A 12,984-nucleotide genomic window follows, 5' to 3' on the forward strand; every position below is an offset into this window, starting at 1 on the left:
TATTTCAGTACACCCCTCGCCCATCAATTGGTCTTGGGGGAACATCTGTAAAAGGGGAAAAGGGTGAAAGAGGGCTCCCAGGTCCAAAGGGCTCTAAGGGTGATGCAGGTGCACCCGGCCCTCCAGGGGCAGTGGTACGCCCTCCACTTATAACCCCACCCCCACCTGACATTAGAGACTTAATAGGTAAGTAAAGGTCCATTGATACTGAAGTCATTTATTGAATTACACTTATTGATTTATGTATTCATTTATTTTAAATATATTTGCACTGAAATTTTGTCGATGGCTGAGTTACTCATTTCGTCGAATTCGGTGAGTTTCATTGACCATTGAAAGGTTTTTTGGATTTTTTTTTTTTTTTTAAAGTAGGACGATGTCCTACTGGAAAAATTCAAATGTCTGTATCAAGTGGGATATTTTTGAACACTTATTTGCCTTTTAAAATGCACCCTTTGCCCGAAATTTAAGGTCATTCCCCATACTTTGAGCTCGACTGGCCCAGTGAATGTATAATCAGAGGTCAGAATATAATAAGTGAGTTATTGGATATATGAAATTGTAAAATATATTTTTACAAGTCCAAAGTAAGTATTGCCTCACAGATAGAAATCTGCGAAAAGGAGAAGAAAAAAAGAAAATGTGTGCTTTTGCATTTGAAATGAGCGACAGTGTTCTTGAGTATGGCGAAAAACCCCCATGACATAAATAAATGAAATGATGTAAACATGTTTATGTCATGCACTGTGTAAATATTATTAAAAATTAAGTCACTTAAAATGTCCAAAACAGAAATAATTTTTTTTTTTCATTTGTTTATTTTCAGGTGAAAAGGGTGACCGTGGTGATGTTGGGTTGCCAGGGCGACCAGGTCTTGTGGGTAGTCCAGGATTGACAGGACAGAAGGGAGACAAAGGCGAGCCTGGGGTGCCTGGCCTTCAAGGCCTGGATGGGATTCCCGGGGAAAAGGGAGACCGTGGAGCAGATGGTTTCCCGGTAAGCATTTACACCTCATACAGTGCTGGCTGATCCTAATGATATACGCTGCACGCATCATCAGCCCATCATTCGCTCATCTTGAGCGGATGTGGTGCGGATCCTACGGCCATGTTTGTCAGCCCGTGCGCAGATGTTGGCACCATCCTGATTGCATCTTACACGAATCTTGATTGGCCAGTACACGTACATGTAGTCTCGTTCAGACCATTTTACATCGCTTTAGTTCATGCCTACATGGAAACTGTAAACATGACATAATATACACGTATCTTTGGTTTGCCTACATGTACCTGGCAAGGCAGGCCTGGTGACGAGAAAAGTGAGGGGTGTATCATTCGACTAACTCGCACTCATTCAAGCCAGAATGTATCCTGCATGGCTTAATAGTTTGGCCTTCCCATTTCTCGAGGAAGTTTGTTAGTCTCATTGGAAATGTAAAATCGTGTCCACATTCCAGGACTGCCAGAGATGATGTACATGCAAGCTCTCGTCAAAAGCTGTACATAATTATAATTCTACTCAGCTGTTAGTTGCAGGCCGTGTGCAAATGTACATATTAAATAGTGATGACCTTACACACTACATTGTTGAGTGTGTCACCCAAAACACCTGCTGGTAGCTTTACCTCTCTGAATAATATCAGTTCATGCTGTTTATTTCTACAAATAAAAGAATATGAGTTTGTTTACTTGTTAGATTTGCTATTATGATTTATGTAAAGGCAAACTGTCAGAATTTCCTACAGTGATAAAAGTGTTACTTCGCACAGTTTATAGATATCGCTTTTGTTTTTTACATTTTTGATAATTTACTCCCAGACGCCATGACATGGAAAAAGAAGCATTAGTTTTATGTCGTCATACCGCTGAGCTCAGAGTGTAGCGTCATGAAACAGTGTTTCTTTTTCGGTGAACTTTTACATTCTTACGTCACACTTCAACACGATGTCGTACATACGCAGCTGTAAAGTATCTAGTATATAAATTAGTCATTCATAGTGCCTAAATACGAAAAAAAAATATGGTTTGCTACAATTATACACTATGTTTAGTATTTAAATTGACTTCCTGATGGAATTTTGCGCTAACAAAATCATGTATTGTCATGGTTATGGTTTGGTATTTGCAGAACAATTGTGGAAACAGTGTTGAAATGCGATCTGCTTTTTGTTTGCCATTATACGATTGTTAGTAACCACACCGGGTGCTGAAGCTTTCAGCGTGAGAATATTTATGTGAATGCTAGTGTATGTCGTAAAACATTGCACGCAGGATGGTCTGATCCTACGCCATCATTCGCGGATCCTACACTTCCTGTTTTCTGATTGGCTGATCCCTTATCATTTGTGAATCCTACACTTATCATTCGCGGATCCTACGCCATCATTTGTGGATCCTACGCTTATCATTTGCGGATCCTACGCCATGATTTGCGGATCCTATGCCATGATTTGCGGATTCTACGCTTATCATTTGCAGAGCCTACACTTATCCATTCGCGGATCCTACCCCATCATACACGGATGGTACACCCATCTGGGCTGTGTGATTGGCATATGGTGTGAATGATCTTCCTCCAATTACGCCCTTCCCTGCACGGATGTTCTGAACCATTTCTGTGCTAGATCAATCATTAGTATCAAGCACTACTGTTGTCATGGCTTCTGAGGACTTCCGCTCAGAATGTCTTAGTCATTTTGAGCAGACTGATTGTCATGGGTGCATTTTAAAGTCAACCTCTCTGAAAGTTAAAAAGTTTTGGTTTTGTATGTGATGATGAGTTTTTGAAAATTTTTCTTAAAAACCCACTAGATTATGGTACTGCACTGTGAATTTTTGCCTTATAAAAGATGCTTTATGTTGAGCAAATACCCAGGAGATGTGGGTGGAAATAGCATATTTTTTGGCCCCTCTAAAGTGATTAAGAACGGTGGAATTAAAAGTAAGTTCGACTGTCTTTGCTGATTGCTGGAGTTTTATTAAGTATTATGGAAAACTCATGATATACTAGTTCATGAAGAAAGTCAAATTAAACAGAGAAAATGAATGAATTATTATGCTGCATTTCTTGTAGGGTAATCCAGGTATTGCCATTCAGGGGCCAAAGGGAGACCCCGGCCCTCCGGGGCCCCCAGGCATATATGACCCCAGGACAAGTGGTGGGGTTGTCTCGGATGGACTCCCGGAGAAGGGGGAAAAGGGTGATACTGGCTTCCCTGGGATACCAGGTCCTGAAGGACCCCCAGGTATTCCTGGGCCCATGGGTCCCCCTGGTGCCACTGGACCCCAGGTAAGGTCACATACCTGCTTTTTGTTTCGAGATGAATGACAAAAAAGTATTGGTTAGGCTATTGGTGGAGTTTTATATGTGTTGTAGGTCAGTGGCTTGTTATCATTGTGGCCTGCGAGTCTGTGTTTTACTCATAGGCTTGTGGTTTGCCATGAGAAGACTGATGTCCATTGTAGAAATGTAAAAAAAAAAATTTATTTGAAACTATTTAAAAGTATAATCAGTCAACCTCAGCTGAAAAGCCTGTGTAGATGTAAGCAGAAGCATTGACTGGTGTGTTAAGGCGCAGTACAAGGTTTTGGTTTCTTTATCCATATTGTATTTCTCTTACAGGGTGAGCCCGGCATTGGGATTCGTGGTGAGCCTGGTATGATTGGACGGCCTGGGCCACCCGGCCCACCTGGTCCGCCAGGAATCAGCATCATTGACATGGAAGGGTCGGGTGATGAGGATATGGGGCGACCTGGTCTGAGGGGAGGTGGCAGTGCTGGCCCACCTGGACCGGCTGGCCCACCTGGGCCACCTGGTGACTTCGTAACTGGGCCAGTTGGACCCCCAGGGCCGCCTGGTGTCCCAGGAATACCAGGTAGATGCTTTATAGTAGAAGACATCATGTTGTTTCACCATAGCTGTTTTCTGATTGGCTGATGGAATCAAGCTGAGAGTTTAAGATGTCCAAGGTCCAGGTCCACTATCAAAAAATATCTTATATCGCTCAGTCAAGTTGGCCTCAGCTTGTCACATCTATCATGCTGTCAGTACATAAAATATCTCAAGAAAGGATGTACCTAGCCAAACCAAATAACATGTCCCAGATGCCTAAGGAAAACTCTTAGAATGCTATTGAATTTAGACCTGATTTGAAATTCCCTTTTCTACTTACAATGTTTCACTAATGTGTTGAAATACTTTAAAATGAAGACTCAAACCTACACTTCTGATTGGTCATTAACTTCACCGTCCATTTTTTATTTACTGACAATTATCGCCACAGATTTTATGTAGGTGAAGAGTTATTTGAGTACATCTGTGCACAGGCTGCATATAAAAGTGTAAAACTTTCAACTCTTGAACAAATTAGAATAAATTAAATTTTGGTTCATTCCCAGTCTCAGGCAGGGAAGTCAGTTAGTTTAACAGATACCTGCCAAAGGGCATTGGTTTACTAACGGGAAAGCATTTTTATTCACATACAGTGGACAGTGTATATTAAAGTGAAAATCTTTGGGCAAACCAAAGAAATAAATAGACATATTTGAATTGATCGTGTAATATTTTAAACGCAATTCCTAACCAACATTGTTCCTCTTAACATGGACTTATTTTGACAAGAGTTATCCACCCTGTGACAGGTAAACCAGGCGCATTTGGATTGGGTAACTCGACAGGTGGCACTCCGGGACGTGATGGCTTACCAGGGCCTAGAGGTCCACCTGGACCACCGGTAAGATAACACCTACCAAAGCTTTAGAGGATATTGTAATACAGCTAGTTTTACCTGTACAGCTTCCAGAATCATTTCGGATCTTGATGTTGTGATTACTTGGCAACCAGCCAAAGTTGGTTCCATATTTGGCAATTGTGACCGAAATATGATCCAAGAAGAAGAGTGGGAAGTGGAACTTCCATTGCTGAATAAAAATCTGTCCAAAGTGTCAAGCCCAAATCTTTTATTAATTGTCTGGGACTCTCCAATTTTACAGTTGAAAAGATATTGCTGAAGCTGCGTTGGTACGTTCTTCCATTATGACACCTTATTGCTTGATTTTCAGTTAATTCTAGGTTTCCGTTTTTAAATAATCTGAAAAACAATTATGGTTTATGAAAGTTTATGAACCTGGTCGGGTGTGCTTACTTCCCGGGACTGTTTGGAGGTTTGTTCTGAACCTGGTCGGGCATGGTTGATTCCAAGGCCTGTGGCTGGTTTCCAGTGCCAGTGTGGCTGCTCAGTTAGTAAAACCCTGGGTCTTGTTGGGCCTGATAGGCCCCTGACCCTGGCGTACGTTTGTGAGCCTACTGGATTTTGTCTCATCTTTAAGTTCGAAGGTTTGTCTTGTGTATGTATCTAACAAAGTCTTGGTTCTCAACCTACAAATATGTCTGCCATCTTAGGCGTGAAAATTTGAACGGATTAAATCAAAGGAATAAGTAAATTTCAAAGTTTTCTTGTACATGTATGCATGTTTTTGTCATGAGAAACACTTGGATTTAAATTGTTACCAATTTTTCTCAGTTTTTGCTACCCGGAGAACAAGAAAGGTAATAATGTTCAGCAAAGTAAGTGGAGGTGCTACTGACATTATATTTTCATGGTACAGTTCAGTTTTACTTTTCAGTTTTGTTCTGATTTTTTATTGTTTTTGGTGCAAATAGTTTGGGTGGTGGTGAATAAATATCAGTTTTACTGACCCTTGCTTTCAAATTTTGCAGCACAATGAGGAAGTGTGATTTATTTATTTTACAACTTCATGGAGCCAAATTAGATGAATATTAATGTTACCAGTATCGAAATATCAATTCTTAAATATTCATCATCCCTGAATTAATAGCTGAATCATAACAACATGTATAGGTCAGCTTTGATAGCCTAGTGGTTAGAGCATCCGCTTCAAAAGTGGCAAACCCCAGGATCAAACCCAGGTCAGGTCATACCAATGACTGTACAAACGGGACTTGCTGCTGCCACACTTGGTGTTCAGCACTGAGGGGTTAGAGCAGGGAAACTAGGCCGTTTTCACCAAGCTGTCGATTATCTCACATATAAAAAAGAATGGTATGGTATTAACGTCATACAAAATATCGTATGACAAATGTATGAGAAAAAAATGATGTATGGCGCTTTGTGAAACTTGTACAAACATACACACGTAGGTAAATGGTTACATGTATGTCAGAAATTGACCTTGTGTGTACACCTGTTAATCAGAAGTACATGTGCACTTGTTAATGTCTGTTGTCAGTTGAAGTCTTCAATTTGAATTTTTAATTCACAGTGGACAAATGTTTCCAATTTTAGAATATATATATATTTGATTTTGTACATCTGGAATGGCTGAAGGATTTTGTCTGTGGGTTACACTAGGATTTGAACTCTGATCTCCGTCTGAAGTTCAGCACATTAATGTCTGAGTTGAGGGGTCGCGCTAGCTAACTGAGGACATAAGCACTGGAAAGCTCCTCCCTCACACATGTTTACCGTTCATTTGTTGCACACCTCACAAGGGGGTGGTGGAAGGGCACAGAAGTTGAACACACTATTGTTTTTCCAACTGTGTTTTTTATCTTAAAAATCCTGTTCCCCGCTTGTAACAAACTATTTCCTAGTACTGCCTGAATTTTGCTCACAAAATTGGTAACCTTAAAGAGTAAAAAAATATATATATATTTTTTTTATACGTATAAATGTATATTCATGTATATATGATGCAATACCATAATGTGTGTAAAATTAACATGATTTTTGTGTGATTTAATTGAATTGTTTCATTCATTTAGGGTATAATGGGAGAAACTGGGCTCATGGGAGACACTGGTCCCGAAGGACCTAAAGGTGATACGGTATGTATAGTCACAATTTCTGAATAATTACATCAATTCCATCTCTTGGCATCACTGGTCCAGATAGTACAGGTGGTAGAGCGGTAGATCCAGGATCAATCCTGGTTACACCCAAGTTACACCCAAGTTACACCCAAGACCTTAAAAGAGGAAGTTGTGACTTCCTTGCTTAGTGAAGGGTATAGTCAACGACTATAGTCACTCACTCACTCACTCACTCACTCACATGTCCAGCATGAAGGGTATAGTGCAACGACTGGTTGACCCGTATCAGTATAATGGCTCAGGCGGGATGGCTTGCTAAGGCGTCTAATTGAAGCAACACTAGATAAATGAGTGGTGGAAATCTTTCCTGCAACAAGGAGGCACATGACGTACGGATTCCTTTGTCGTCATATGACTGAAAAATTGTTGAGTACGACGGTAAACTCCAAGCACTCACTCATTCACTCACTCACTTACTCACTCACTCACTCACTCACACTTTCACATTTTCTTGGCATCCTATGTGACATTTTGGTGTTCATATTGACAGGAGTTAAGTACGACATTAAACCCCACGCACGCACGCACGCACTCACTCACTGACTCACGCACCCACCCACCCACCCACCCATGGGACATTTTGGTGTTCATATTGACAGGAGTTCAGTACGACATTAAACCCCAAGCACTCACTCACTCACTCACTCACTCACTCGCATATTGACAGGATGCTGTAGAGTTTTATCACTAGTCCAGATTTGTAAATAACAATACCTGCAGCCATGAAATAATTTTTCACTAATTCTGAAAGAAATTCTGCTTATTTTGTTATTTTGTGTTAAAGTCCATCAGTTCTTTTTCCATGATAACTCACGATAAATATTGGGGGGAAAAAATACATTTTCACATGTACGAAATTAGAGTAATCAGTTTCTGATTCTTTTTACAACGATGTAGCCTATAAGTAAAGCTTTGTATGCAGATATGAAGACATGCCCCAAGTGGTGGCTGCTTAGACAAACAGAAGAGAAATATTACATTGTTTATTTCTTAATCTCCATCCCTTTACTTTTAATCACAATTTCAAGTATTTATTGCATTACAGTCCATTCAAAAGTTGGCAGTGTTTTTTTTTTAATCATTCCCCTGATTTACTCCTTGTCAGTCTGTCAGCCTGTCCAACTTTCTCGTTTCAAGGGGTTTGTTTTCCTTAAAAAAATTATGGACATTTTTGTCTGGTACAGATTTGCCAAATTTATTCCTAACAAGTTTGTCATGTGGAAGTCAAACTTGTTTTAAGGCTAAACCATGACAAGTTATAGATTATGGTTAGTTTTGTGTGGTTTGTTTATTTTCATGGAAATTATGACTGTTGAAACCCTGTAGGCTAATTGACAAACAATTCTCTTGGCTTGTATCAGATGGGGACATGAATTGTTTTGTGGGTTACTTCCAAAATCCTTGATCGGCCCCACTAGCACAGTTGGTAGAGCGTCCGCTTTGGGAGCTGTAGATCCAGGGTCAATCCTGGGTGGAGTCACAGCTAAGACTTTAAAACAGGAAGTTGTAACTTTCTTGCTTGGCGTCCTGCAACAAGCAGGCACATTACATGCACTCTAAGGATTCCTTCGTCGTCATATGACTGAAAAATTGTTAAATATGACGTTAATCCCCAAGCACTCACTCACTCACTCACTCACTCAAAATGCTTGTTTTGTGAATAAGTGTAAACAATAAACAGAACATTATTCACAGCAAAAAGTGAAATCTTTACCCAATAAAGCTGGCATACACTACCAGCTCAAGCTTGTAAGATTTTATCAGGCAGTTGGTTGAAAATGTGTGACAATTATTATTTATTAGGGAGATAGAGGTTACCCTGGACAAGTTGGGGAGCCAGGCCAGAAGGGTGCTTCTGGGAACGATGGTCGAGATGGACCAATTGGGCCACGCGGTTACCCTGGGCCACCTGGCCCACCAGGCCCGCCAGGAGCTGGCGGTGGCAGAGGCGGTGGTTTTGATGCATTCCCAGTAAGTATACATACCTTCTGGTTCACGCAGGCTCGCAGTGCTTCATGAAAGCCCTTGATACTCAAGTGTATATTCAAAGAGGCTGATTCATGGAATATGTGTACCAGCTGGCTAGACCCTCCTGAACTTGGTGTTTTATTTGTAATCAGTGATATCAAGGAAAAAAACTCACCGATGCAATATGAAACCATTCTGTCTGTGAAAGAAAAAATTTTATATGAAAACTAAATATTTAATTGGTACACCGTCATATTTTAATTCAAGTTGTTTGTCACTTTTACTACAGCTTTTAAGCATAAACATTTTCTAAAACTAAAACAGCTCCAGATGTAGCCCTGACATATATAGATTTTATTTTTGGAAATGAAAGTCTCTTGTTTTTTCCAAGAAATTAAAGTATGCTTACTACATTTTGCAAAAATATATGTGATTTGACCATTTCCAGGTGTTTAACAGTTCTCAGCTTTCATTCCTGTGGTAAGTTTTAAAGTTACACATAACAAAGAGGAATGGTGTATAGTAAGGTGTATCATTCTCTGTTCACCCTTAGGACATTGACATAGGCTCTGGGGAGGTCTTACCTGGTGTGCCTGGACCCCCAGGACCCCAGGGGCCAAGAGGTTACCCTGGCGACCGTGGACCCCCAGGCCCCATAGGACCCCAGGGACCAGATGGACCCCCAGGACCAAGAGGTCCCGCAGGTCTGCCAGGAGACAGAGGAAGTCCTGTAAGTGTCAATTATAGAAAACAAGTCCTCCAAAAAAAGTCCTACATTTACCGAAGACGTAAACATCAATAAGTTTGGCACTGCTTCTTTGAGGTCTAGTATAAGAGGAGTAGGCCATGTACTGGTTGCCATGGTGAGAATATAATGTGACGGGCAGGATGCTGTGTTTGGTGTAAGTTTGGCACTGCTTCTTTGAGGCCTAGTATAAGAGGAGTAGGCCATGTACAGGTTGCCATGGTGAGAATATAATGTGACGGGGCAGGATGCTGTGTTTGGTGTCTTCGGCGTGGCGTTACAGTAAAGCAGCACTGTAAATATGTCCGCATTGGGCCTGGCCTAATACATGGAGACATGGCTGTGATGCTGAAAGTACCATTAAACCCCAATCCAACAAACAGCATGAAGTGGCATATTTTCCTGCGATTTTCCTGAGCCCCTTAAAGTTTACCAATTTAAACCATATCCTGACCATTAACTTTCTTGTTACAGGGTCTGGAGGGTCCCCCAGGCCCAGTGGGCCCTAAAGGTAACCCAGGATTTGCAGGTTCCCCAGGGTTACCTGGAGCTCCGGGCACACCCGGACTAATGGGGACTAAAGGTGACAGGGTGAGTGTGTGAAATAATAAGTAAAAGAGGAAAGCTTGTTTGGGAATTTTATTGTTAAAAAGTAGAAAAAAATAGTAAAATGTTGCTGAATTGGAAAGACTAAGTTTTAAGTTGAGAATGACAGTAATAATTTGATTTGCATGTGTATATTAAGAGCTTTTGCACATTAAAGCAGACAAAAGGTAAATACCATTCAGAAAATAACACAGATGAACAGAATTTTTTGTTTCAGTTATGTGTGACATGCTAAATGTAGATTCAGTATGTATATTACAACGAAACTAAAGCCCTCCTTATCTATGAGGCAGTTGATTTATTTTTTTATTTAATTGATTGGTGATTTATACCGTACTCAAGAATATTTCACTTGTACACCAATGGCCAGCATGATGGTGGGAGGAAACCGGGCATAGCCCGGGGGGACTTTCTCACACGTGGCTGGAGAGGAAGCCAACATGAGCTGGACTTGAACACTCAGCGACTGCATTGTTGAAAGGCTTGTGGGTCATTACGCTGCGCTAGCGCGCTAACCAACCTAGTCATGGAGGCCCCTATGAGGCAGTTGACTCGCAAATGAGGAAGGTGTGGCCTTGTATTACGACAAGACAATAGTATGAGACAACGATGAGACAAAGTTCGAACAGTAGGCTCTTATTATACAGTGTACCAGATAGGAGACCTTTAGTTAGAGTTAAACAGTTTAACTCGTAACTTCAAACAAGAGAAGGTAAACTTTATTGAAGTTTGAAGTCAGACGTTACAAGTTGTTACTTCTAACTAAAAGTTACATGATCATCTTATCTCACATTTATGATCGTTGTTCAATTTGCTGGGCCCAGCTTCATCTTGGTAAATGAATCGCGGTAATTAGATGGCTTGCCATGAAATTAACTTGATATCAGTCGCATTACACTAATATATCTTGCACATTTTGCTGGCTCTGTAGGCAAACCATAGAAATGAATAATTTTACCTTACAGGGCGACCCTGGAATTAATGGAGTGGGCCGTGATGGAATCCCAGGTAGACCTGGACCCCCAGGGCCTCCAGGACCCCCGGGAATCGTCAGCGCAGGGTCTGGTACCAGCGGTGATATCGAGGTTGTTGCAGAGAAAGGTGAAAAGGTAATGTACTGTCATTCTTCAATCTTTTCACATGTTTGTAAGGTGTTCATTCAGGCAAATTCTCAGTGCATTATTCTGTGTACACTGATAACATTATACTTTTTGTGAAGCCCTGAAATAGGCCAACCCAGCCAATTTTGTGAAGCCCTGAAATAGGCCAACCCAGCCAATTTTGTGAAGCCCTGAAATAGGCCAACCCAGTCAATTTTGTGAAGCCCTGAAATAGGCCAACCCAGCCAATTTTGTTTTGTCTCCAAATTGAAATTAAGGATGTGCATAATTGCACTGAAAGTTGCTTTTTTATGTGTGAAAAGAATTAGTGTGAATGATATTCTCCTTGGGGACTGGTCTACTTTGATACATGAGGTAGTAATCGGCTAAGTTGATGGTAACTACCCTGACAACATGCGTCTGTAATGTTTGTTGTCATGGAAGTTAGTGAACTGAACCTACAATTGCAATTGCAGAACAGGTGTTAAGATTTAAATTTAAAGTTGATTTGGATAATGATTTCTGTACACAGCAGTTTAAGTTGTCCTTGCTAAATTTGTTGTAATGTGGAATGCCCTTTTTCTTTGCAAGTATGAAATATTCAGTCAGTACTAAATATAAGATGTCATTTAACTAATCAGCTAATATCAGATATTTTATCTTCCTTAAATTGTGTTGCAGTTTGATCTGAGTTTCAGTCAGTTAAACACAGTTGCTTTGTGTTTCGCAGGGAGATCTAGGCTACCCAGGGCCTCCAGGACGTGACGGTGTTCCTGGAACGCCAGGTGAACCAGGCGGTGCTGGACCCCCGGGCCTGCCTGGTGCGTCTGGGGAACCAGGACTAACAGGGTTAACGGTAAGCTGAAACAAACCCAAAGAACAAGTCAAGGTTGCGCCTTGAAAGTCAGCAGAGGTCAAAATTGTGCTTTCAAAGTCACAAATGTCAAGGTCTTGGTTTGGAAGTTCTATAATTTCCTGTTTTGAAGGGTTATTAATTTCAAGATCGTGGTTTGAGGGTAGAAAGTTACAGAAGTGAAAAGTTCTTAAGCACGCTTTTACTATACCAAACGAGTAAATAAATAAATATAGAAATAATTCTTTTGATTCTTTTTATCACAGAATTTACTCCAGCTTGCTCATCTGATTGTATGATCTCCCCAAGGCTGTAAGTCACAAATTAGCCCAGGACTTACGCCTTGCTGTATTTCATCTAAAGTTTAGCATTTTGCAAAGGTCACATTTTACTTGATTCTGATTTATTCATTTACTATGTAGGGCTACTTACAAATTGTTTGTTAATCAGATTAATCAGGGCCATATCTAGAAAAAAATGAAGGTTCTGATCTCAGACTTTACCTGTGGCATTGTAGCCCTACCTGAACACATTTTGTGAGCTGCAACCCAAAACAATGGCTTTTGAGAAAGTTTGTGATTGAAGAAAATTTTTATGCAAACTTTCATTTTTGTTGGGAAACCATCATATTTTTGTTCAATTTACATGTTGTATTTAATACAGCTTCATTTGTTTGGGGGCCCAACAGTTTGGGAGCCCAAATGTTTTCCGGAGTTAAAATGGCTGTAGATATTTCGCTGATAATGTTTTATTAGACAAACTTTGGTACTGGCATGTATCATTTTAAGGCCATTATTTGCTTCAGGCGAAATACAGCAGTG

At 40.6% G+C, this 12,984-nt stretch overlaps 1 protein-coding gene across 7 annotated transcripts in view; it reads left to right on the forward strand.

The window, feature by feature from the left end:
- Window positions 1–12,984, forward strand: part of LOC135464814 (collagen alpha-1(I) chain-like) — a 160,760-nt gene that overhangs the window by 124,514 nt on the left and 23,262 nt on the right. For all 7 annotated transcript variants that reach the window (XM_064742379.1, XM_064742376.1, XM_064742373.1 and 4 more), the window contains 11 exons: window positions 9–186; window positions 827–996; window positions 3,073–3,288; window positions 3,622–3,874; window positions 4,641–4,732; window positions 6,784–6,846; window positions 8,695–8,862; window positions 9,413–9,589; window positions 10,079–10,195; window positions 11,176–11,319; window positions 12,041–12,166. In XM_064742379.1, coding sequence (XP_064598449.1) covers window positions 9–186; window positions 827–996; window positions 3,073–3,288; window positions 3,622–3,874; window positions 4,641–4,732; window positions 6,784–6,846; window positions 8,695–8,862; window positions 9,413–9,589; window positions 10,079–10,195; window positions 11,176–11,319; window positions 12,041–12,166 — 1,704 coding nt within the window. The remainder of the gene's footprint in view (window positions 1–8; window positions 187–826; window positions 997–3,072; window positions 3,289–3,621; window positions 3,875–4,640; window positions 4,733–6,783; window positions 6,847–8,694; window positions 8,863–9,412; window positions 9,590–10,078; window positions 10,196–11,175; window positions 11,320–12,040; window positions 12,167–12,984) is intronic.

Source organism: Liolophura sinensis, chromosome 4 (genome assembly GCF_032854445.1).
Source record: "Liolophura sinensis isolate JHLJ2023 chromosome 4, CUHK_Ljap_v2, whole genome shotgun sequence".
In the NCBI taxonomy this organism is placed as follows: domain Eukaryota; kingdom Metazoa; phylum Mollusca; class Polyplacophora; order Chitonida; family Chitonidae; genus Liolophura; species Liolophura sinensis.